The sequence below is a fragment of the Heterocephalus glaber genome, unplaced genomic scaffold, assembly GCF_053883595.1.
Source record: "Heterocephalus glaber isolate CG9 unplaced genomic scaffold, H.glaber_assembly_v1.0 deba00000546, whole genome shotgun sequence".
Taxonomy (NCBI): Eukaryota; Metazoa; Chordata; class Mammalia; order Rodentia; family Bathyergidae; genus Heterocephalus; species Heterocephalus glaber.
Genome location: NW_028258147.1, coordinates 7,137,691 through 7,161,063, shown reverse-complemented (window position 1 = coordinate 7,161,063; position 23,373 = coordinate 7,137,691). Strand labels below are relative to the sequence as shown.

Sequence of the window (23,373 nt, the reverse complement as noted above, 5' to 3'; positions counted from 1 at the left end):
ACAGGTACAAACACCCAATGATAAATGTAAACGTATTGTATACCTAAAATGTACCAATAAAAGAACTGAAGAATAAAAAAAAAATTTTTTTTTTAAAGATTTAGCCAGGCCGGGGATTTAGCTCAATGGTGCAGCTGCCCACCTCACAAGTGCAAGGTCCGGAGTTTGATCCCCAGTCCCAAAGAGAAAAAAAAAAAAGATTTAGCCTATCTTTCTAATAGAAGAATGTCAACTAATGCACACGTAGAAGAAATGACAGAATTAGTAAAACATCACTTAGCAAACCATAATGAAATTATTGGTTATGGTAAAGATTATCAACTGGAATTTAACAACAATCAGGCAGACAGGTGAGTGGCACACACCTGTAATCCCAGTACCTGGGAAGCTGAAACAGGAGTATTGCCCTTTTAGGCCAGCCTGAACTAATAGTGAGACCCTGTCTCAAAAAAAAAAAAAAAATCAGACAAAAGTTTGATAAAAAAATTGGACATTCATAAAATAACAAGCTATGGACCAAGGATTTAGCTCAGTGGTTCCACTGCCTGCCTCGCAAGTGCAAGGTCCCGAGTTCAATCCCCAGTACCAGAAAACAAAAACATAAAATAACAAGCTATCATCATATACATTATATTATAAGAGGGAAAAAGCAAACTTCATAGAGAAGAAGCAAACTGTCACTGTCCTGATTCACTGGCTAACCCTAGTATCACTACTGGGATCGTCTAATAATTTGCTGCATAATTATCGATGATTGTGTTCTAGCCAAAACTGCTTAACTTTTTTTTTTTTTTTGGCACCAGGGATCGAACTTGGGTCCTTGTGCTTGCAAGGCAGGCGGCGGAACCACTGAGCTAAATCCCCGGCCCTGCTTAACTTTTTTTAACTAACCCATCAGGCCTCTCAGTTTTTCTCAACGAGGATGCTGGGAAAGAATTAAATCCTAGAGGAAAGAACCTGAGTAACTATTTTCTCAATTATCCTAAAGATGGTATACAGTTAGTATCATTATTAAAGAAGACTAGAGAATTCATTACAGATAACAGGTGACTTAGGGCACTACTTCTCTTGAGGAACCCCTATTGAGAAGGGGTGCTTCAGATTAACTTCCAGTTAAGAGAAAACACAGAGGCTAGAAAAAATAAGCTAACTGAAACAAAGAAAGAACAATCAGAAAATCCAGAAAGTAAGATACTGTATATTATAAAAAAGCTGGTTCATTCTTTTTAATATCATGTCATTTTGAAAAAACGAGGAAGATTATGATTAAGAACCTGAAATAAAGCATGGTTCTACAATGGACATTCATTTGCAAAACCTATGTAAAGGACATTTTAGAACCAACTGGAGAAATGTGAACATGACCTGAAAGATATCACTGGATACGAAAACTTACTAAACGTAAAGATGAAACTAGATAAATAAAAAGGTGGGATGCATAAGGTTAGGTAGAATATAATCTCATTTGGATTTTTAAAATATTGGTATACATGTTCATAAAGAGATACTATGGGGGCAAGGGGTTTAGCTCAGTGGTTCTGCTGCCTGGCTCGCAAGTGCAAGGTCCCAAGTTCAATCCCCGGTATCAAAAAAAAAATACTATGTTCATAGAGAATAACTATTAAAGGGTTAACTGCAGTCAGCACAGTGACAAGCCTCGGAAGATCGAAGCAGGAGCATTGCTTGAGCCCAGAAGTTTGAAGCCAGCCCAGACAACAGTGAGATTCACCTCCAGAAAAAAGGTTGGGGGAAGGAGGCTAGGGATATAATACAATAATAAAACACTAGTCCAGCATGGGTGAGGCTGCAGGTCTAATCCCCAACACCACAAAACAAATAAAAATAAAGGATCTGATTCCAAATAATGTGAGTCCAACTATCTATCTTTTCTAATTCTCTATAACACTATTTCTTTAAAATAAATGACTAATTGGAAAACTAAACATATTTAATATTTTCCAATGAATTTCTAATATCAAGCTGGACACAATTTTTTTCTTTTTTGGTACCAGGGATCAAACTCCGGTCCTTGTGCTTACAGGGCAGGTGGCGGAACCACTGAGCTAAATCCCTGGCCCTGGACACAATTTTTAATGCAATCATTTTTTCAAACAAAAAGCTTTATGATATCAACAAAAGCACTGAAACAAATCCCTGAAAAATAACCTCCTATAACCACATTATTGAGAAAATTAGGCTAGACCATAAAGACCTAAGATAGGGGCTAATCAACTTAAGACCATTTGGTTTAGGAACCAGTATCCATTCTCAGTAAAGGACCAAACAGTAAATATCTTAGGCTTTGCAGGCCATGTGGTTTCTGTGAAAACTACTCAATTCTATTGATATAGTCCAAAATAATGGACATATATAATATGTAACAAAACAGGTCCAACTGTGTTCCAATAAAACTTAATTTGAAAAAAACCAGCCAGCTCATGGACCATAAGTTTACCCACCTCTAGTTTATATTATTAAAAATTCCAACTAGCTTGGTGTGGTGGTACATGCCTGTAATCCCAGCACTTGGGAAGCTGAAGCAGGAGGATCAGAGTTCAAGGCAAGCCTGGGCTACATAGTGAATTCAAGGCCAGCCAGAACTAATGTACATAGCAAGACTCAAAACAAAACAGTCAAAAAAGAAATTCTAGCTGATCTAAAAAGACCTAATTATTTTAATTCTATTTCTAAAAAATGTAGTATTAGCTAATGCATAACTGATATGACTCAAAGGTCAATTAAGGTCTTCTATCACCTTCCTATCAAATTTTCAATTTGTCTCTATGAAAGAATCGCTTCCTCACTAACGTAAGTTTATACATACTTCTTAGCATGATCCTTCATCATGAGCTAACAGCTTACAGCCATAGCATAAAATAGTAGAGAATGGGGTATGTAATCTGAAAGCCTGAGTTCAAACTCTGAATTAAAGTTGTGTAACTCTAAAGCTCATTTTTCATTCACAGAATGGACATCATTACCCTCAGAGTATTATGTAGAAGCTTAAGTAGTTTCTAAAAGCATTTTTGTAACTGTAAAGTTTTACATAAACACCAAAGTACCATCACTGCCAAATTTTACAAAGAAAGCTTTTTCACAATAATGTAACTGAATTACAAAATAACCACGATTATTCTGCCCCTAGGCAAAAAAACCAAAACAAAACTCAAAAACAACAAAAAACTTATTCACCAATAGAGACACTACTGTACTAGAGTAAAAGGCCAAATCTTCTATAATTTCTGTGCGCCGATTAGCTCCAATTCTTAAGGAACGACTATGTACTTCTTCAGGCAACACTGTAAGAATCTCCAGCAAAAAAGGCAGAGAAGTTACATCATTGCTATATCTGGAAAACAAAAAGGGGAAGATATATCATGAGTTACTGAGAGTCAATCAAAAAAGAGCAGTTATCAGGACAGCCCACAACAACAAAAGGAACATTTCCACTACGGTTAAGGGAAAGAGCAAAGATATAATATCTTATATAGAAATATAATCTTTTAGAAAGGTAGAAAGATCCACCAACCAAAGTTTCCAGTTGTATAATTTTTGACCAATATTTCCACTTTTGGCAATTTACCTTTCATAAAAAATTTATCTACTGCCAGGTGTGGTGGCACACATCTGTGACCCAGGAATGGAGAGGCTGAGGCAGGAGCATTGTCACAAGTTTGAGGCCAGCCTGGGCTACACAGTGAGTACAAGGCTAGTCTAAACTATATAGTGAGACCTTGTCTCAAAAAACCAAACCAAACCAACAAACAAAAAAATTATGTATATTTTTAAAAATTATATATATGTAGGCAAATATAAAGTATGTAAAAATATATACTGCAATATATTTTAAAAAGGAAAAACAAGAAAACATGTCCTCTCTAAGTAGAATAAAAAAAGGTTTCAGACATTCATGTAATGATACACACATAGCCATTAATAATGAAATGATAGGGCTGGGGATTTAGCTCAGTGGCACTGCGCCTGCCCCGCAAGGGCAAGGTCCTAAGTTTGATCCCCGAACTGCAAAACACCAAAACAAAACAAACAATGAAATGATATCGGGCCAGGAATTTAGCTCAGTGGTTCCAGCACCTGCCTTGCAAGTGCAAGGATCCGAGTTCGATCCCCGGTACCAAAAAAAAAAGAAATGATATCTACATGTCATAATGAATAGATAACTATGATGTATTAAGTGAAAAAAGCATATGAAATATATTCAGTATGGCTGACAAATACATAGGTATATGCATGTTAAGGTATATATGTACTCATTTATTTAAAATGCTTAAATTCTAGGGAGCTATACAGCCCATCACTAACAACAGTTATTATAAAATATAGAAGTTAGGAAAGCAGATGGTGTTTATATTTTGAGTTACTATACTGTTTGAATTTTTTCAAGGAACATATGTTAATTTTCTTTATAAAATTTTCTTACACTGGACATGGTGACCCATTCCTATAATACCAGCACTCTGGGATGCTGAGCCAGGAAGACTGCAAATCTGAACCCAGCCTGGGCAACCTAGTGACTTACCAAGACCCTGACTCAAAATTAAAAATAAAACAGGATGGAGAATACAAAGGTCCTAGTCCTAATTCTCAGTAATGCAAAAACAAAACAAAACAATCTTTTTCCTTTAAAATAACAAACTATCCATGTAAGGGCTTTTTCATGGTATACTCTATTTTGCAGTTAAAAAAAAAAGGATATCCATTTTGTTCAAAACTAATTTCCAGGGGCCAAGGATTTAGCTCAGTGGTTCTGCCGCCTGCCTCGCAAGCGAAAGGTCCCGAGTTCGATCCCTGGTACAAAAAAAACAAACAAACTAATTTCCCAACTAAATACAAACAAATAGCAAGGTTATTTGAAACTGGGGATATAGCTCAGGGGCAGAATGCTTGCCTAGCAAGGTGGGAGGTCCTAAATTTGAGATAGATAAAGATAGACAGACAGACAGATATCCTTTTTTACTGACAAATAGAGAATACCATGAAAGTCCTTATACAAATATTTTATTATTTTAAGGGGAAAAGGTTTTTTTTGGACTGGACCCATGAGGAAATAAATGTTTTACTCAAAGTAGTAGGTTTCATGTATCTAAAAGGAAGATGGCCCCTCTGACAGGCACAAAACAAACCTCAACTAGTAAGAACATATCTTAAATACTATGATAATAGCATCTTAAATCTTAAATACTATATAATATTTTTACTAAATTTACTGATATATCAGTTAGTGGGAATAATCTACAAGGCAGTGAAAAGATTTTGCAGCAGTTAACTCAAGTTAGGGGACGGTGAATTCAGCGTCTTTTATATCTCACATGATATGTTTCTATAGCATTTAAATTTTCTTTAACTCATCAAAGGTTAATATATAATTCACTGATAACAGTTTGGGGAAACAGTCAATGCCTAGCTACTGTTAACAAATGTAGCTTATTTTTAATTCTAAATGTTAGTATACTGTCAATACAAATTACTTACTTTTCCACCAATGTCTGTACACATCCCTTCCAGGAAGGCATTTGTAGGGCAAGGTCTGCTATTGCTAAAGCCAGCTGAATAAGAGAAATTAAACAAATAAATAGGAAGGATGAACAGAATAGGGCTGCCATCGATGTTAACTAGAAAGCAAAGAAACTAAATTTCTCCAAAACAGTATATCAAGATTGACATCACCTTCCCTCTATCCTCAGAACTATATCCTGTATACATACATCTCATGTAAATGCCTTAAGAATAGTTATAGGGCCGGGGATTTAGCTCAGTGGTTATGCCACCTGTCTCGAAAGCGCAAGGATCAGAGTTCGATCCCCAGTACAAAAAAAAAAGTTACAAATTTCTGGGATTTAAATATTAACTTTTAAAAAGAAAATTAAAAATAACAACAAAAGAGGTCAGAAAAATCATATTACAGATCTTCCTTAGAATGTATCAGTATACCCAGCTGTGGTAGTATATCCCTGCACACCTGCTACTCCAGAGGCTGAGGCAACAGGAGCAGGAGATTGAGGCCAGCCTGGGCAACTTAGCCAGACCCTGTCTCAAAATAAGTTTCAATTCCCAGTACTGAGAGAAAAACAAAACAAAAAAGAATATACCCATACTTACTTTTATCTGGCAATACTATAGGAGTATATGGACATAAAAATATTATTTTGCCAAAAGGCCAAAGCTAATGACAAAATCAGACCTTTTGTCTCAGTCCTCAAGTGATGTACTGCCATTTCCTTTCTCCATTTCTCATCTTGAAGCCTTATACAAAAGGACACTTCTTCAAGGACACTTGAAGGACACTTCTATGCCAGGCAGACAACACATGGGAGTATGTATTCACCGAAGCTCCCAGTTTTCTTTCTTTTCTTTCTTTCTTTTTTTTTTTTGAGACAGGGTCTCGCTATGTAGCTCAGGCTGGCCTTGAACTCAGTGTAGTCCAAGCTGGCCTAGAACTCATGGTGATTCTCCTGCCTCATCCTCCCAAGTGTTGGGACTATAGGAGTGCACCATCACACCCAGCCAGTTTTCCTAATATATTTCTATATTTCATCTAAATAGGCAAAGCCAGATGTACTGGTTCAGTTTTACTCATGTAACTTTTATTAGCCAATCAGAAAAAATTTAAATTATTAGTCCAGGAAAGATTTTATCCGCTCAGAAAGAATTTCTTTAAAAGGCAACTCTGAGGGCTAAGGATGTAGCTCAGTGGCGTTGCGCCTGCCTGGCAAGCCCAAGGTCCTGAGTTTGATCCCCAGTACCAGGAGAAAAACAAAACAAAGCAAAAACCTCTGACCCAGCATAGTACAGAATTTTTTTTTTGTCATCTCCAGTTTTAACAGCAGGGGGCACATGCACAATTAACTTCCCAACTTCTAGCATTTAAGTTAGTTTAAAACCTAATGAACTCTAAGATTAATGTAAATGATGAAACTGTCACTTTTTATCCACTTGCAGCAAATCCTCTATAATAAAGTTAATAGTATTCACGTGGCCTAACAACACTAATCAAAACAAACGATAAATCCAAATGACTTTTTATAAACTTCTATAACGAGAAGCACAGGATTTACCTGTGTTACAATGACAGGTGACAAATCTTTCAAGTTCTGTATATGGGTTAGCAATGAGTCCCTTAAAGAGGCATGAGAGTCTGTAGGGAGCTCATAAAATGAGGTCTGAATCTTCATCTTCATGGTTTGTGCAGCAAAATAGCATGATTCCACATCCTGCCGGATCTGTAACAATTGGTCAGAAATTTCCCATGCATGAACCTAAAAGAAAATCAGACAAAGATATCTTTAAAAAGATTATTTTTCTAAATAATTTTAATGCCACATAACTTCAATACATATATAAATTTATACAAATTAAATCATAACAAAAGAAAACCTGATCAGCTAAATTACCTAATTCAGCCAACATTTCAAATTACAATATTGTAGGCATTATTCAACAAAAGTACTGCCTAAAATCTGATCCAGATTTAGAAGTCATGAGAGCTATCAATTGAATCAAGAGATATAATCCTATCTATAGATTGGATGTTTCCTTTTTCTCCCACCTAAATTTGGTTTACTCTGAGAACAGAGTCTGGAAGTTGTTTTAATATACCTATAAATGGTAAATATATTTCATATTGGTCTTGGTAGGCCTACATTTCAATTTTTAGCACCTAATAGCAGAAAAATCTTAGCCTAAATGAATAATTCTCATAGTTCAATTATTTTCTGATGTGTTTGTATTTGGTAAAATGCTATACATACTATTACAGTCCTTTTCACAAAATATGTATCTGTAGACTAAAGATAACAAAAACAAAGAATTTGGTCTCTAACAGCTACTCACAATTATAAAAGGGAGTCCTATTTTGAAAATAACTTTGGGAAAAATCATGAGGTTCACAATAAGTTAACTAATAAATGACTAATAAATTTGAATCCAATTCTACACCAAACTGTCTCTTCACAGGAGAATCCTAAAATAGACTAAAATTTTTTTCAATCTCAATTCAGGAATAGAGCTGACTATGAAGATCATACCACTTTTCCTAGTCAATTTCTTATAAAGATAGAGCATTTTGCAAGTAATATTTATTCTTCAAGATCTTTCCAAAGAGAGGTAAATGTAAAGATACAGAAACAATAAATGGTAGCTTGCACAAATTCCTAAAGCTAACTGAAAACAAAACCCCTGAATTTTACAATTACAGGTTTCCTAACATGAAACTTAGCTTTCAAGTAATAAATTGGTGGAAAATAAACATGAAGCATTCACTTCCTTCAAGAGATGGTATATCTTATTAATTTTTTTGGTACTTCTTACCTCTAGGATTGTGTCTCAAAAATACTCAACAAATGAATTGATGTATAACTAATAACACCAATGTCCTCCCTTGGATATTTTTTTTTGAGCCACAAAATTTTTGGCTATTATTAACCAGTAACCCAAGCATATCTATGATTTAATATGCCATCAAAATATCTTTATTTTGTTCAAAATGATCTTTTTAATAGCAAAAAGATCTATGAAGCTTTAGAATTTCTACAAATACCCTCAGAAACACACAGAGCAATTAGCAAAGCCAAAACACTAATGGACATTTATAACAAAACTAAGTCATATCCATTTATCTTCATGGATATTTCCAAGAACCCCAAAATGTAAGTGGGTGAGAAGCAACCAGACTGTTGTGGCTTTGGACCGAAAAGCCAATAGGTGATTCAATGGAAAGTACAAGGATCCAATGTGAGGACTGCAGGTGAAAATGTGAGGTTTCACCAAATTCAGCACCAGATCCTATGTACTGTAAGGTGTGAAGGGGATTGAAAAATTTAGCCTCTAAAAAACCTTGAAACTAAAGAGTCAGGGAAATACCCCAAACTGAGGACACTGCCATGAATGAACAGAAACAAAATTATACAAGTATAATTCTGAGCAGTATCAAAATTATACAAGTATAATAGAGATGAAAGAAGAAAAGGAGAAGGTAACAAAGCTAGGAAATCTTAGAAATCAAACCACTGTATTTGTAACTATTACCTGAAATAACCACAAAAGACCTATGAAGTTGGAAATACTACTATAAACCAAGACTTCTAAAAGTTCAGAAAGTGCATGCCTGTAATCCCAGCACTCAGGAGGGTGAGGCAGGAGGATTGCCTGGCCTACATAATTCAAGGCCAGCCTGAACTACCTAGCAAAACTCTGTCTCAAAAAAATTTTTAAAGAGCAAAACACAGAATGAAAGTTCAGAAAAGCTAAGTTCATGAAAAATAAACAAGTAGATCAGAAAAATAAATTGAAAAACCTACTATTTTTTGTTTGTTTGCTGTTGGTGTTTTGAGACAAGGTCTTGCTGTGTAGTTCAGGCTGGCCTTGAACTCATGGCAATCCTCCTGCCTCATAGCCTACTACTTTAAAATGAGCTAGAAGACACTGAGAAAATGATATGTGGCTAAACATATCTAATAATATCTTAAGAAAAAGTGAAAAGCTGCTTTTTAATATATATATTAATTGGTACATTTTAGGTATACAATACATTTACATTTATCATTGGGTGTTTGTACCTGAACATGATGTATCTTAGTTCTTATTTTTTCCCCCATTACCTATGCGACCTTCACCCCCTCCACCCTTCCCTATTTACATAAGACTTTGTTTCCATTTTTTTTTTCTTTCTCATAATTTTCCCTTTCCCTTCTTCCCTTTCCCCTTCCCCTCCCGCCACCCCTACCCCTTTGGACCTTTTCCTATTTCAAATTACCAATTATTCGTTTTAATCATTTTCATCCTTATTTACACTTTCAGTTTCTCACACCAGAGAAACTATTCGGTATTTACACATGTGCGTCCTATTTATTTCACTTGAAAAGCTGCTTTTAACAAATAAAAATGTTTAAAAAGACTGTAAGATTCAAGTGTAAGTGACCACTACGGTTTGGATGTAGTCTATCCCCCAAGGGTTCATGTGTTGGAAGCTTGAATGGCTATGGAAAATGGTGTAGCTCAATGGTTGTGTCTGTGCCTAGCATGACTGAGGCCGTGGGTTCAATCCCACCACAAGGTGGGAGTAAAAAGGCTGGTCAGACTTTCAGGAAATGGGGAGCCTAATGAGAGGTTGTTACAAGCCCTGCACCTGTCTCTGGCTGCCTATCTCACCATGTGCTCTCTCCCTCTCACATACAATCCCCCATGAGGTCTTTACCAGGGCCCAGCCCGAATGAGTGCTAGCTAGCATTGTGCCCTTTAACCATCAGGGGTGTAAAGTAAATAGTCTCTTTTTCCTTGTAAAGTATTCAGCCTCAGGTATCTCCATTATAGTAACAGAAAACAGATCAAGACAGTGACAAATCTTGAAGATAGGCAAAGAAGATCTAAATCTAATATATAAATAAAAAGAATCCCTAAATAAAATTTAAAAAAGAAAATTAGCAAAAACCATAATTCAAGAAAATATTTCTGAAATTTGGGGGGTAAAAAGACAAAACTATTCATTGAAAAACTGTATCATGTACTCAGAATATTTAACTCAAATAACCAATATTAAGATGCAATTCAGTAAAATTATTACACTTCAAGAAAATAATTTTTAAAAAGAATAATAAAATAATCTGATATATCTAAAGAGAACAAATGACTGTAACATTTCATGGCAGAAGAAAATGAAATAACATAATGAAGATACTAAGAAAAAATATGTGATAAGAATTTTATCCAGTCAAACTAATTTTCAGTTGAAAAAGCCACAAATTTTTACATGTAAGAATTCAAGGCCGGCATGGTAGCACACCCTGTAATACCAGCATTCAAGAGGGCTGAGGGAGGAGGATCATGAGTTGAAGGACAGTCTGGACTACACAGTGAGAATCTGTCTCAAAAAAGCCAAAAAAGGATCCAGATTATCACTCCCAAGATCCCTTCCTAAAAAAATCTTAGAACAAAACAAAATAAAAGGTTTCAGACAAGGGCCAGGGATTTAGCTCCGTGGTTCTGCCGCCTGCCTCGCAAGTGCAAGGACCCGAGTTTGATCCCCGGTACCAAAAAAAAAAAAAAAGTTTCAGACAAGCAAAATGACTAGAGATGAGACACCAACATAAAGACTGGTGGTGAACATTAAACATGTAGTTTACAAGGACAACTTAAACTGAAGAAATAAGTATTAATGCTTGCACGTTCTCAGAGTTTACAACACAACTATTAAAGAATGAGGGAGAAAGACAAGAGTATATAGAAAGATAAACTTAACAGTTTTCAGAATGTATATTGGTGTTGGTAACAGTAGTACTATTAGTCTGTGGCTACTGCATACTAATATGGGATAAAGCAACTTAATAGTTATGGGATACTCTAACTCTACCAACTTCTGTATCTTTGAGATTCTGGGTCTTACAATGAAAGAAAAACTTAGACAAAATATAGAAAGGCTACAGATGAAAACCTTATAGTGCTAAATTTGAACTAAAAATATCTGTATGGGGCCAGGGTTGTGGTTTAATGGTACAGTATGTTCTTACCATGCATGAGGCCCTGGGTTCACTTCCAACAGGGAGGGGAGAGAGAGGGCAGGTGAGCAGGCATATATAAATTCATGAGGTACTTTATCTTTAAATATTCTCTGTATACCTATTATTTATATGCCTACTTATCCACACAATATATACGTACACACAAATACATGCACATGTACACAATGATATATATAATCTATACATGATGTACACATACATATGTATATAACATATAACTTCCTAGTTCTATTACCTACTAAAAGTCCTACACTCTCCTACCCAATAAGAATTTGCATTCCTAGCATCTATCTTGTGGTCTGAGTTCGATCTGTGTACCAAAAAAAAAGAAACAGCAGAGTCAAGGTCTAAAGAAGGCAACATAATACAAAGACGAGCCTAGGATCCATCTTGTCATACTAGACAGCATGGAAAATGTAAGACTACTAGAGTCATTTTAAAGTACTGAGAAACCAATTTACTGAGGCTTATTTGTGAAAGACAAGACAAATAAGTCTTCAGCAAGGAATTTAAATTATTACATGGAGACATGGTGACCACTATGAGTAGACATAAACTCAGTATCTTACAAGGGAAGAACCAAACATTTATTTTGGCTTTCCTATGTAAATTGTACCACTAGGTAATTCAATAGTCGATGAGGAAAAGGGTCTCTTTATAATAAAAATGTATGCTAGCAAATAGGTAAAAGTGAAATGACATAGTACCATTATTCTGTAACCCACAAACAATGGATTGAAGCATTGACCAATAATTGATCTTATCACCAAAAACAAAACAAAAAAAATGGAATAAAGAAAATTGCAAATTCAATGCTATTTCTACACTGAAGGATAAAATCTATTTCACCTCCCCTTTAATCTAGGTTGGCCTTAGGTAACTTGTATAATTGACAGAGAAGACAGAAGTGATCTCCTGGGATGTCCAAGGTTAGATCCATAGAATCTTTGGAATTTCTGCCTTGGTATTCTCAGCATTACTGAACTTGGAGGAGAGCCAACTACCAAGTGAAAACTCAAGACTAGACTAGTCAAGACTAGAGAGATGTGGAAAGGCCTGAGACTACAGGGAAATCAAGAGAGGCACAGCTGAGTCACCCTTCTAGCTACTGCTACCACAGAATGTCAAGAACTTGTATGAAGCTGTCTTAGAATCTCCAGGCCAGCCCAACTACCAAATGGATGCCTCAGAGAGCATAATCATAATCCACTGAACCCTGCTTGAATTCTTGACCTACAAAGTTATGAGACACAATAAAATGGTTTTTGGTTGGTTTTTTTTGGTACCGGCGATCGAACTTGGGACCTTGCACTTGCGAGGCAGGTGGCGGAACCACTGAGCTAAATCCCAGGCCTGGTTTTTGTTTTAAGTCACTAAGTTTTGAGGTAATTTGTTTCATAGTATAGTACTATACTAGGTAATCAGAACAACCAGACAGATAGTCAGATATTATGTACCTAATGAAAGAAAGCAATATCAAAACGACAAAGAGATCAATTCTGTATCTCATCAAGCCTTTGGATCCAGCTGCCAATTTGCAAGAAATAGAGGTCCGTCAGTGTCCTTGGGGGACTGGATCCAAAATCACCTTGGAATACCAAAATCTGCAGACACTCAAGTCCCTTATATAAAATAGGATAATATTTGCATATAAACTACACACATCCTCTCACATACTTTAAATCATCACTAGACTATTTATAATGCTTAATACAGTCCAAATGCTTGTACTGTTTTGTTTTGTTTTGTTTTTTGGTACCGGGGATCAAACTCATGACCTTGTGCTTGTGAGGCAGGCGCCGGAACCACTGAGCTAAATCCCCGGCCCTCCAAATGCTTGTAAGTAGTTGCTATGCTGTATTACTTAGGGAATAATGATAAGAAAAGAAAGTCTGTACATGTTCAGCACAGAGAGCATATTTTTTCCAAATATTTTTGATCTACAGTTGGTTAAATTATTAAACTCATAGATACAAAAGGCAAACTATAAACAGCGTAGAACTACATCATTACTATGCAATCAGAAAAATCTAGATTGGGTAACTGTGGAGATTAAATGGCCCAGATTCCTCAACAGATAATTTCCATGAAAGACATTCAAAAAGCATATTAAATGCCAGGCAGGGTGGTGCATGTCTGTAGTTCTAGCTACTCAGCAGTGCAAGGCAGAAGGATCATGAGTTCATCCCCAGCCTGGGCAATTTAGCAAGACTGTCTCAAAATAAAAATTTTTTAAAGGACTGGGGATATAGTTCAGTGGTAGAATACTTGCCTAAGATGTGAGAAGCCCTAGGTATAATCTCCAGTACTGGAAAAAAAGTTCACTATGCAGTGCTATGTTGAATTTTATGGCAGAAACTGGCCAAAAATATCAACTGTATCTTTCTTAGTTATCTACATTTTTTACTTTAAAAAACAACTCTTTCCTTAAAAGTAGAGATTTCAAATATAAAGGCAGAACCAAATAACAAAACAAAACAAAAACTATCTTGAGCAAACCAGTAAATTTGTAGGTCAGGAATGCAAGTCAGTAAACATGGGGGATTACAGATGCAAAGGAAATTTATTTTATTATTTTTATTTTTTCTGTGGTGCTGGGGATCAAACCCAGGGAATCAGGCATGCCAGGCAAGGTCTCTTTCTACTACTGAGAAAGCCTTTAAAAAATTTTTTTTATTTTGAGACAAGAGTCTCACTATGTAGTTCAGGGCGGCCTTGAACTCATGGTGAACCTCCTGCGCTGGGATTACAGATGTGTACCGTCATACCTAGCTTGAATTTTTAAAAAATGACCTTTTCAGGCCGGGGATTTAGCTCAGTGGTTCCGCTGCCTGCTTTGCAAGCACAAGGAACCGTGTTCGATTCCCGGTACCAAAAACAAAAAACAAACAAACAAACAAAAAATGACCTTTTGAAATGCTTTAAAAGAAAAATAATTTTTTAATATGGAAAGATCTCCATGATACACAATTTTAATAAAAAAATGCAACTTGCACATCTTTTGGTAGTAGGCTGCGTGGCCTACCCCCAAAGACTATATCATAGACTTTCAGGAGTCTACAGAGGTTTCTACTGGCCAGGAGAGCACAGCAGCCATCACCTCCAACCATTACTGCTTCTACCCAGGTTCTGCTTCCAACAGTAGCTCCCAAGTAAGTGCTGTGGGGAAGCCATCACTCACCAACCTGGGGCACAGGTGGGGCAAGCTTCCTTTTGGGTAGCCCACTTGCTCGTTTGTGGCCCTGGTACTCAAGTTCCCGGGGCACTGGTAATCCCTCTAGGCCTCTACCCATAGCTTGGCTTGAGAAGCCAGGAGAAAGCAGCCTAGCACCAAGTCCAGCAAAGCCAATGCCACATCCCATCCTGACCTGAGCAGCCACCATCAGTTCCAGGCTTCTGGAGGCACAAGCCAACAGAGTACCCTTCCCTGTTCCTTCCCCAACAAGTAGACTAGACAGGGTGCAGCAAACAGAAGAGCAACTGACTTCTTTTATATCAAAGCAGTAGGCACCAAAAGAGAAGTCCCAACAAGGTCCTGAGTTCGATCCCCAGTACCAAAAGAGAAGTCCAATCCAGGCATGGTGGCCACACTCCTGCAATCCCAGCACTGGGGAGACTGAAGCTGAAGGATCTCAAGTTCAGGGTCAGCCTGAGCAACTTGCCAAGACCCTATCTCAAAAATAAATAAATAAATAAAAATTCAAAAGGGCCAGGGATGTAGCTCAGTAGTATATAGAGTATCCCTGAGTTCAATTTCCAATACTTAAAAAAAAAAAAAGTCATGAGTCCCACTCTTTCCTATCCAAGACACATCAATTTTTCTGACACCCCATAACTATGTCTTACACCATATAGAAAATAAATTCCAAACAGCCAGCAAAATAAAAATTTGAAAATAAGGCAAATTTTGTTGGAAGGTCTTTTTGGTAAGATTTTTTAGAAAAGGTAATGAAGCTGTTAACAACACACAGCAGTTAGCTCTGTCCCCTGTATGCTCCTTAAACAATTTGAAGTTATCTCTTTCATAGTGTTTCAATTTGCTACAACAGACTATCTGGTATTACACCAGTTCTCCAGCCAAAAGTGGCCAAGAAGATTAAGTACCAAAAAAGAGCCTTTTCAAGACACCAAAATAGATCAAACACATTCCCAACAGAGAAGGGACCAGAAAAACTAGTTCAGCCCCATAATGGACTCCACTCTTCCTCCCAAGGTATCTGCCAATTTGAAAATACAAAACAAGAGGCTGAGAAGCTGAAGAACTTTGGGACATCTCAACAGACTAGGGACTGTTTTCAGAAAACTGGAATCTTAAGTTGAAAACGAATTCAGCTAAATGCAGTAGCACACACCTATAATCACAGCTGCTCAGAATGCTGAGGCTGGAGAGTCAAAAATTCAAGCCAGCCCTAGCAAGCAAGATAAGGCAACATATGTGAGGTGCCATCCAAAAAAGAAGGGAGGGAGGGAACAATAAGAAAGAAATGAGAGAAAGGGAGTTGAAAAGGGAGAGGGAGAGGAAGAGGGAGAGAAAGAAAAAAAATGGAATTCTAATCGATAATGTAAAATAGTAATAAAAGGTCCAAAGGGGTAGGGGTAGTGGGAGGCACAGGGGAAAGGAAAGAAGGGAAAGGAAAAAATGATGAGAAATGGAAAAAATGGAAATAAAGTCTTTGTAAATAGGGAAGGGTGGAGGGCATGAAGGGAGGGCTAGGAATGGGGAGAAAATAAGAACCAAGATGCATTATATAAAGGTACAATTCCCAATGAGAAATGTAATTGTGTTGTATACCTACAATGTACCAATAAAAGAATTTAATACAAAAAAAAAAAAAAAAAAGGAATTCAGATGGCCAACAACTCTTCAAATACTCCAGACTTTCAGTTTGGATGCACTGAGGCAAACCAGAAATACAGATGCTTTTTGACTTACAATGGAGCTACATCCAGATAAACCCACTGTTAAGTTGAACATATCACAAGATGAAAATACATGTAGGCCTCAAGGATTTTTTTTTTGTACCAGGGATAGAACTCAGAACCTTGTGCTTGTGAGGCAGGCGTCAGCACCATTGGGCTAAATCCCTAGCCCTGAAAACACATTTAGTACACCTAAGACACATATATCCTATCTTAGCCTTGTCTACCATAATCATGCTCAGAATACTTACATTAGGCTGCAGTTGGGCAGAATCACCTAACACAAAGCTTATTTATTTCATGCAGGGGATTGAACCCAGGGCCTTCACACTGTGCTACATCCCCTAGACCTTTTTTTTTTTTGTACAGGGGATCGAACTTGGGTCCTTGTGCTTGCAAGGCAGGCAGGTGGCAGAACCACTGAGCTAAATCCCCAGTCCACCCAGACCTTTTTATTTTCTATTTTGAGACAAGGTCTTACTAAATCACTAAGTTGCCCAGTCTGTGCAAAACAAACTTCCAATCCTCCTGCCTCGGCCCCCCAGAGTTATCATCAGACCAAGCTCCACAAAGCCAATTTATAACAAAGAGCTCAGTATCTCAGATAATTGACTGAATATTCCACTGAAAGTGAAAAATAAAAGTTTGCATGGCATACTTTCACACCAAAGCAAGGTCAACAAATTAGAGATCAAACAAACCATAATAAGTCAAAGACCATCTACATAACCAGTCCTCAAAAACACTGAAACTTCTCCAGGACACGCTATGTTAGGTCACAAAATAAGTCTCAATAAATTTAAAAAGACTGAAATCACACCAACCATCTTTTTAAATTACAATTAAATGAAAACTAGAAATCAACAACAGAAGAAAAAATAGAAAATTCATAAATATGTAGAAATGAAATAATAATTTTTCAACAACCAACAAGTCAAAGAAAGAAAATCAATAAATATTTTGACGCAAAGAAAATACAATCTAATAAAACCTATAGGATGCATCAAAAGTGCTAACAAAGAAATTTATAGCTGTACACACATATTAAAAAGAAAGAAATACCTCAAATTAACAACCTAACTTTACACTTTAAGGAACTAAAAAAAGAACAACCAAGAAAATAGATTTAGAAATAAAGACTTAGACCAAAAATAAAGATTTAGACCAAAAGCCAGGCATGCTGGCACATGTCTGTAATCACAACACCTGGGAGGCTGAGGCAGGAGGATCACCACAAATTCAAGTCTGGCTTGGACTACATAGTGAGTTCAAGGCCAGTCTGACCTTGTCTGACCTTAGCCAAACCTTGTCTTAAAAAAAAAAATTTAGAGTAACAGAAACTGTTCCTGCTCACCACCAAACTGACAAAATACCATACTAAATCAAAATATCGGACTAAATACATCATGTTCAAACTCCTAAAAGCCAAAAATAAGGAGAAAATAAAGGCAAACAGAAAAAGGACACATTAAACAGCACACTTCCTGCCAGAAATCAGGATGCCAGGGGCTGGGATATATCTCAGTGGTAAAGCACAAGGCTCTAGGTTCAATCCCCAGCACTGAGGAGGAAAATAAAAAGTCAAAGAATTCTATACCCAATGAGATTGCTTTTCTAACATAAAGGCATTCAATAAAATAATCCAATTTAAAAATAGAGAAGCCAGGCATGGTGGCATATGCCTGAATCCCAGCACTTGGAAGGTTGAGGCAGGAAGATCTCCATGAGTTCAAGGCCAACCTAGAATACATAATGAGACCCCGTCTCAAAAAACAAAAAATAGGTTAACTGTAGTTGTGTAAATTTTTAATAAAACTTTTTTTTTAAAATAGGCAAACGTAATCTATCTATGTTGATATGTTAGGGGAGGTTGTCAGGGAGGTATGGAATAATTTACTAGGAAGAGGCATATAGAAACCTGTTAAGAGTAATGTGATGTTCTCTGCCTGGAGATTATTAGTGGTAAGTCAAATGTATACATAAGTAAAGAAAACTGAGCTACACACTTAAGGCTGTGCACTTTGTCACAGTATATATAAATTATCTTTTGATGAAGAAGTTAAAAAATATTTTTTTCTATAAGCAGAACATTGAGACTTGGGTCACAACTTCTGTATGGTCTACCAGTTCTCATGTTGATGTCTACAAACTATAGAAGCCTCAGAATTCTCTGGTCTAACTTAAAATGCTAACATGGGGGGGGGGTGGCTTTGGGAATATAGCTCAGTGGTAGACCACCTGCCTAACATGCTCAGTGTTCAATCTCTAATACCACATGCAATTTTTTAAACAGTTAGCAAACACAGAATCACAATTATTCTGATTTTACAGTACAAATCAAAATTTTAGTTTTAATTGTTCTATAACTACATAATCTAATATAATTAACTTATGGTTATGCAGGAATAAATGAACATCTCTACTAGGAATACATGAATCCTTTTAACCTTACTACTATGGTACCCTTGACTCTCACAGCTCAACTGGAATACTCTGTACTGCAGTAACTTATTTTCCAAGACACTGTAAGGTCTCTTCAAAAATTAAACAACAACAAAACAAAAAATACCGTAATTATCTCTGGATCTCCCAAAGTGCATAGATAAATCCTTTGGCCAAAACAGGCACTTTATAAAGTACATACTAAATTGTTAAATATGAAGCAAAATAAGGTACCATCATCTTTTACACCTGTAACACTTCTTTGTTCTCCCAAACATGAAGTCCATCCTTTTACTAGGTATATAAGTTACTATACTATCAAACAGAGAACATAATACCTATCAAACAGAATCCAAAATGTTTAGAAAACTGCCTGCTGTGCAAGCACAAGGACCCAAGTTCAATCCCCAGTACCAAAAAAAAAAAACAAAACAAAACAAGATGTACATAATGTTTAGAAAGAAAAAGGTTACAAAGAATAACCAAGTCAAGTCTTTACACATAAAGAACACAAAAGCTCTGCAAAGATGAGAATTTTTGCGTTCTCCATTACAGAACTGCACTGGCCTTCCCAAGACGGAACTTTGATTTTGTTTTGTTTTAGTGATGAGAAGCTCAATGTTTTTCCTAGCTAAAACTAGAAGACTTAAAAATTTCAGTGATGGAAAATTGGGGGGGAGGGAAGTCTCATCTGGAATAAGCTATGTATTTCTAATATTTCTGAAATAGGAAAAAAGGAGAATAGTGTTTAGACCCACGCAACTATAAATATAAAATATATAAAATATAAAATCTGCATCTTCTAATGTTGATTATCTTATTTTCCAGTTGGGGGGTGTTTAACTAAACTAAAATATAGAGGTCAGCTGTATGTACAGTATTTCTTAGGACAATTCTGCAGGGAGTTGGTCTTAGAAAAACTCCCATATTATTCCTATGAAAAAGTACCAAGTAGAGATAAAAGAGGAAAAAACTATTTTCTAGTTTCAAGCACCCTTTTTAATCCTAAAGCTGCCTCATCCACTGGTTAAACGTGACTCTCCCATCAACTATTTGTCCTTTGGAATAAGAACTAACTATAAGAGTGACCTCTACAGAAACCAGGCAAATTCGTATCAAAAGCTACTAAGTAAACTGTCAGTAAAATAAATTACTCATGATGATTCTGAAATACTAAATGTCAAGAGGTCATAATTTATCATTTTATTTTTTATTTTGAATTCTAGGAGGGTTTAAGAGTTGTTGACATCCAAAAAGAAACAAATAATCTTGTTTTGGTCACTGAGTCAAAGAAAATGCAACCAAACCTTGCAACCCTTGATATAACAGTACATTGCTCAAGGTTCTTTCCTCTACTCTGCTATGCTACAGAAAGGAAGAGAAGAGATAAAAAGGGAGGAAAAGAGATTCTTTACAAGGAGAGAATAAAGCACTTACACTTCTTAGGACTTTCTAGCCACAGATGCCAGGTGCTACCCACTGAAATCCAGGCTTGGACTAAGCTCCACATTTCTGAAAGGACCATCTCAACCGAAGCCTGGGGCTCAGAGTCAGCAGGAGGAAGCTGCAGCTCCCACTAGCAGCATATTTCAAAGAGACTGCAACAAGAGAACATTTTCCATTTAAGCATCTAATTCCAATCTTCCATTTCACAAGCAGTAGCAGAACAGGCCTTTATATCGGTCTTTTCTAAAGATATTTCCATGACTATGTGATGAATATGGAGCAAACTATGGCCCAGCAATCCTTTCACTAACATGCTCTAAGTCCTTCATTGTACTTCACAGCAGATCTGAAAAGTACTTGCCCCTTTTCTTCTTTAATGGTGAACTGTTGCTCCAAAACTCACTGCTCCACCAACATTTCTAAAACCGCCAAATCAGCCCAAATCACTGAACAGGCCTCAACAATTCAAGCACACACCCAGACAGGACCTAAAAGAGTCATTAGCTGCCAAGAATTAGAAGCAGATTAGGGCTACCAGTTAGTTAATCCTACACAGAAAAATTTAAATTAAGCAGAATTACTTAAAAGACTTCATAGCAAGAGCTCTGACAAACAGAAAATGAGGTTCTGGAAATACAGATTATTCAGTGAGACCTGAAAAGTAACATAAGTGTCAGGTTGCTGCACTTTTTAAAGCAAGTCAATCAGTCAGTGACATATTTATTAAAGGAAGATTTCCTCACAGATTCACAGCATATTGAGGGGAGCTTATGAAAAGGAGAGAACTACATCAGAGCACAGAAGAAAAGAAAACTGTACATCAAAACAAAACCTTTTAGATACATTCCTGGCAACAGTATGGTACAGAGCCAGAAAAATCTGACTTTTCCAAAGAAAAAGGTCATTTTCATGAAACAGATAAAGAAAGTTGGGATGTGGCCCCTTATTTGCACACCCACCATTCACAGCAAGCTTTCAGCCCTGCCCCTCACTGAAATAAGCCCGCTGCTGCCATATAAGGAGGACTCCCTCCTGTACTGACCCCACTGTGCTGCAGGATAGGCTCTGTCAAAATAATGACCCACTTTGGTGTTCCTGTGAAAGAAAGAAAAAAAGGAAGAGAGTCTAATTTAGAAAATTAGCCTTTTCTTTTCTTTTTCTCCAGTACTAGAGTTCAAACCTAGGGCAGCCTTGAGCACTGAGCTATATCCCCAGCCCAGATCAACTATATTAAGTTTCTATATGTCATGCTTTATAAGAATTGTATAAATTTGAGACAAACTGCTAGATTTGTCATGAATTACTTTCTGATGGTTTCTTGCACAGTGAAAGAGAAAATGGTTTGAAGGGATATTATTTAACAAAAATACCTATAAGCAGAGGGGCAAAAGATAACTATCACTATCTAAAAATACTTTTCAAATTAACTCATTTTACAAGATATCCTGAAATACAGAAACCATGGTGAACTGAAATTTGGCTAATATCTTCATCACAGCAGATAGGTAAAAGATTTATACCTCCAAAAGCAGCTGTAAAAGAAAAATAATCATAAAACCCTCAGCGAGCTCTGAGACCCATAAAAATCCCTTGTATGCAAATAACTTATCTAGACGTTAATTTCCCATTGATAGTGGTAAATTCAGCTTACATTTTCACAGCCACTTCCCTAATAGCGGAAAAATCAACAGGAAAAAATTTACTTATTTTATGAGAGGGAAGAGATCTTTAGCTAAAAACAATTATTTAAATCATAGCCATTCAGATTCCAAAAGAAATAAACACTCTCAAACACTACATATCTGTCAAAGGCTAGGAGTTTATGCACAATGTACTATTTCGACCTCAAAAGAAAGAATCACTAAGACCAAAAAAAAAAAAAGGAATCACTAAGACCAAATGACAGCACTATACACTGGCCTCCCCACATTCTGATGAAATCCCAGTGCTTCTGGGACTGGTGTTTTCAATTATGTATCACAATGACCACTTGTCAAATGAATTTGGCTCAACTTTGTATGTTAGTCACACAAAAAATGGTATTGAAATATTGTGCCCAAATTTTTCATGACAAGTATAAAGAATCCCTATCCAGTTAAAAGTCTACAATCACCTGTTTAGGTGAATACTGTATTAACTTCAAGAATAATCCTTAAAAAAGGTAAATAAATTTGGATCCATAAAATCAACTTCAGCTAGGGACAAGGATGTAGCTCAGCAGCGCCACACCTGTATGGCAAGTGCAAGGTCCTGAGCTTGATTCCTGATATTGGAAAAATCAACTTCAGCTAGGCATGGTAGCACAGGCCTATAACTGTGGCCACTTGGAAGGCTGAAGCAGGAGGATCACATTTGAGGCTGGCCTGCGCACCACAGCAAGATCCCCATCTCAAAAAAAAAAAAAATTCATAAAATTAGCTTCAGGTGAAGTGACTCAAAGCATGCATTGCTTGATAATCACTTCACTGTCAATTTTATTAATTACACAAGGCAGCCTTGCAAAGTAGAAAATCCCAAACTGAGGTTGGGAATGTAGCTCATTGGTACAACACTTACATAGAGTACATGAGGGCTTGGGTAGGAGCCCTAGCACAGGAAAAGGAAGACAGGGAGAAGGAGGGAAGAAAAAGGGAAGAGGAAGGAAGGAGATGCTAAACTGGCTGTACATGGTGGTGCATACCTGTAATCCCAGCACTTGGGAGGCTGACGCAGGAGGATCACCATGAGTTTGGGTCCAGCTTAGTCTACACAGTGAGTTCAAGGCCAACCTGGAGTACACATGGAGACCTTGTCTCAAACCCCACCCCCCAAAAAAAGAAAGAAAAGAAGAAAATGCCAAGCTGGAAACCATTCCATTTGAAGCCAATGGGTCACTAGGTGAATGGCTTCCTGAAAGTCAAAAATACAGAAAATTTATTTCCTCCATTTCTGGTCTCTATTTCTCCCTACCTAATCATATCTTAAATTTTCAAACTTATAAAAATGTGAGATGTGAGATGAAAATATTGTAAAATATAGTAAAGTGTTTTGGGGG

General features: G+C 36.7%; 1 protein-coding gene across 2 annotated transcripts in view; it reads right to left on the bottom strand.

The window, feature by feature from the left end:
* Positions 1 to 23,373, bottom strand: part of Tnpo3 (transportin 3) — a 91,993-nt gene that overhangs the window by 59,743 nt on the left and 8,877 nt on the right. Inside the window, exons 2-5 of one of the 2 annotated variants that reach the window (XM_004856368.3) lie at positions 20,331 to 20,491; positions 7,074 to 7,274; positions 5,491 to 5,564; positions 3,193 to 3,349 (exon numbers count right to left, since the gene is read on the bottom strand). In XM_004856368.3, the coding sequence (XP_004856425.1) occupies positions 3,193 to 3,349; positions 5,491 to 5,564; positions 7,074 to 7,196 (354 nt within the window). In that variant the 5' untranslated portion in view covers positions 7,197 to 7,274; positions 20,331 to 20,491. The remainder of the gene's footprint in view (positions 1 to 3,192; positions 3,350 to 5,490; positions 5,565 to 7,073; positions 7,275 to 20,330; positions 20,492 to 23,373) is intronic. The other variant, XM_004856367.3, reaches the window with a different exon arrangement.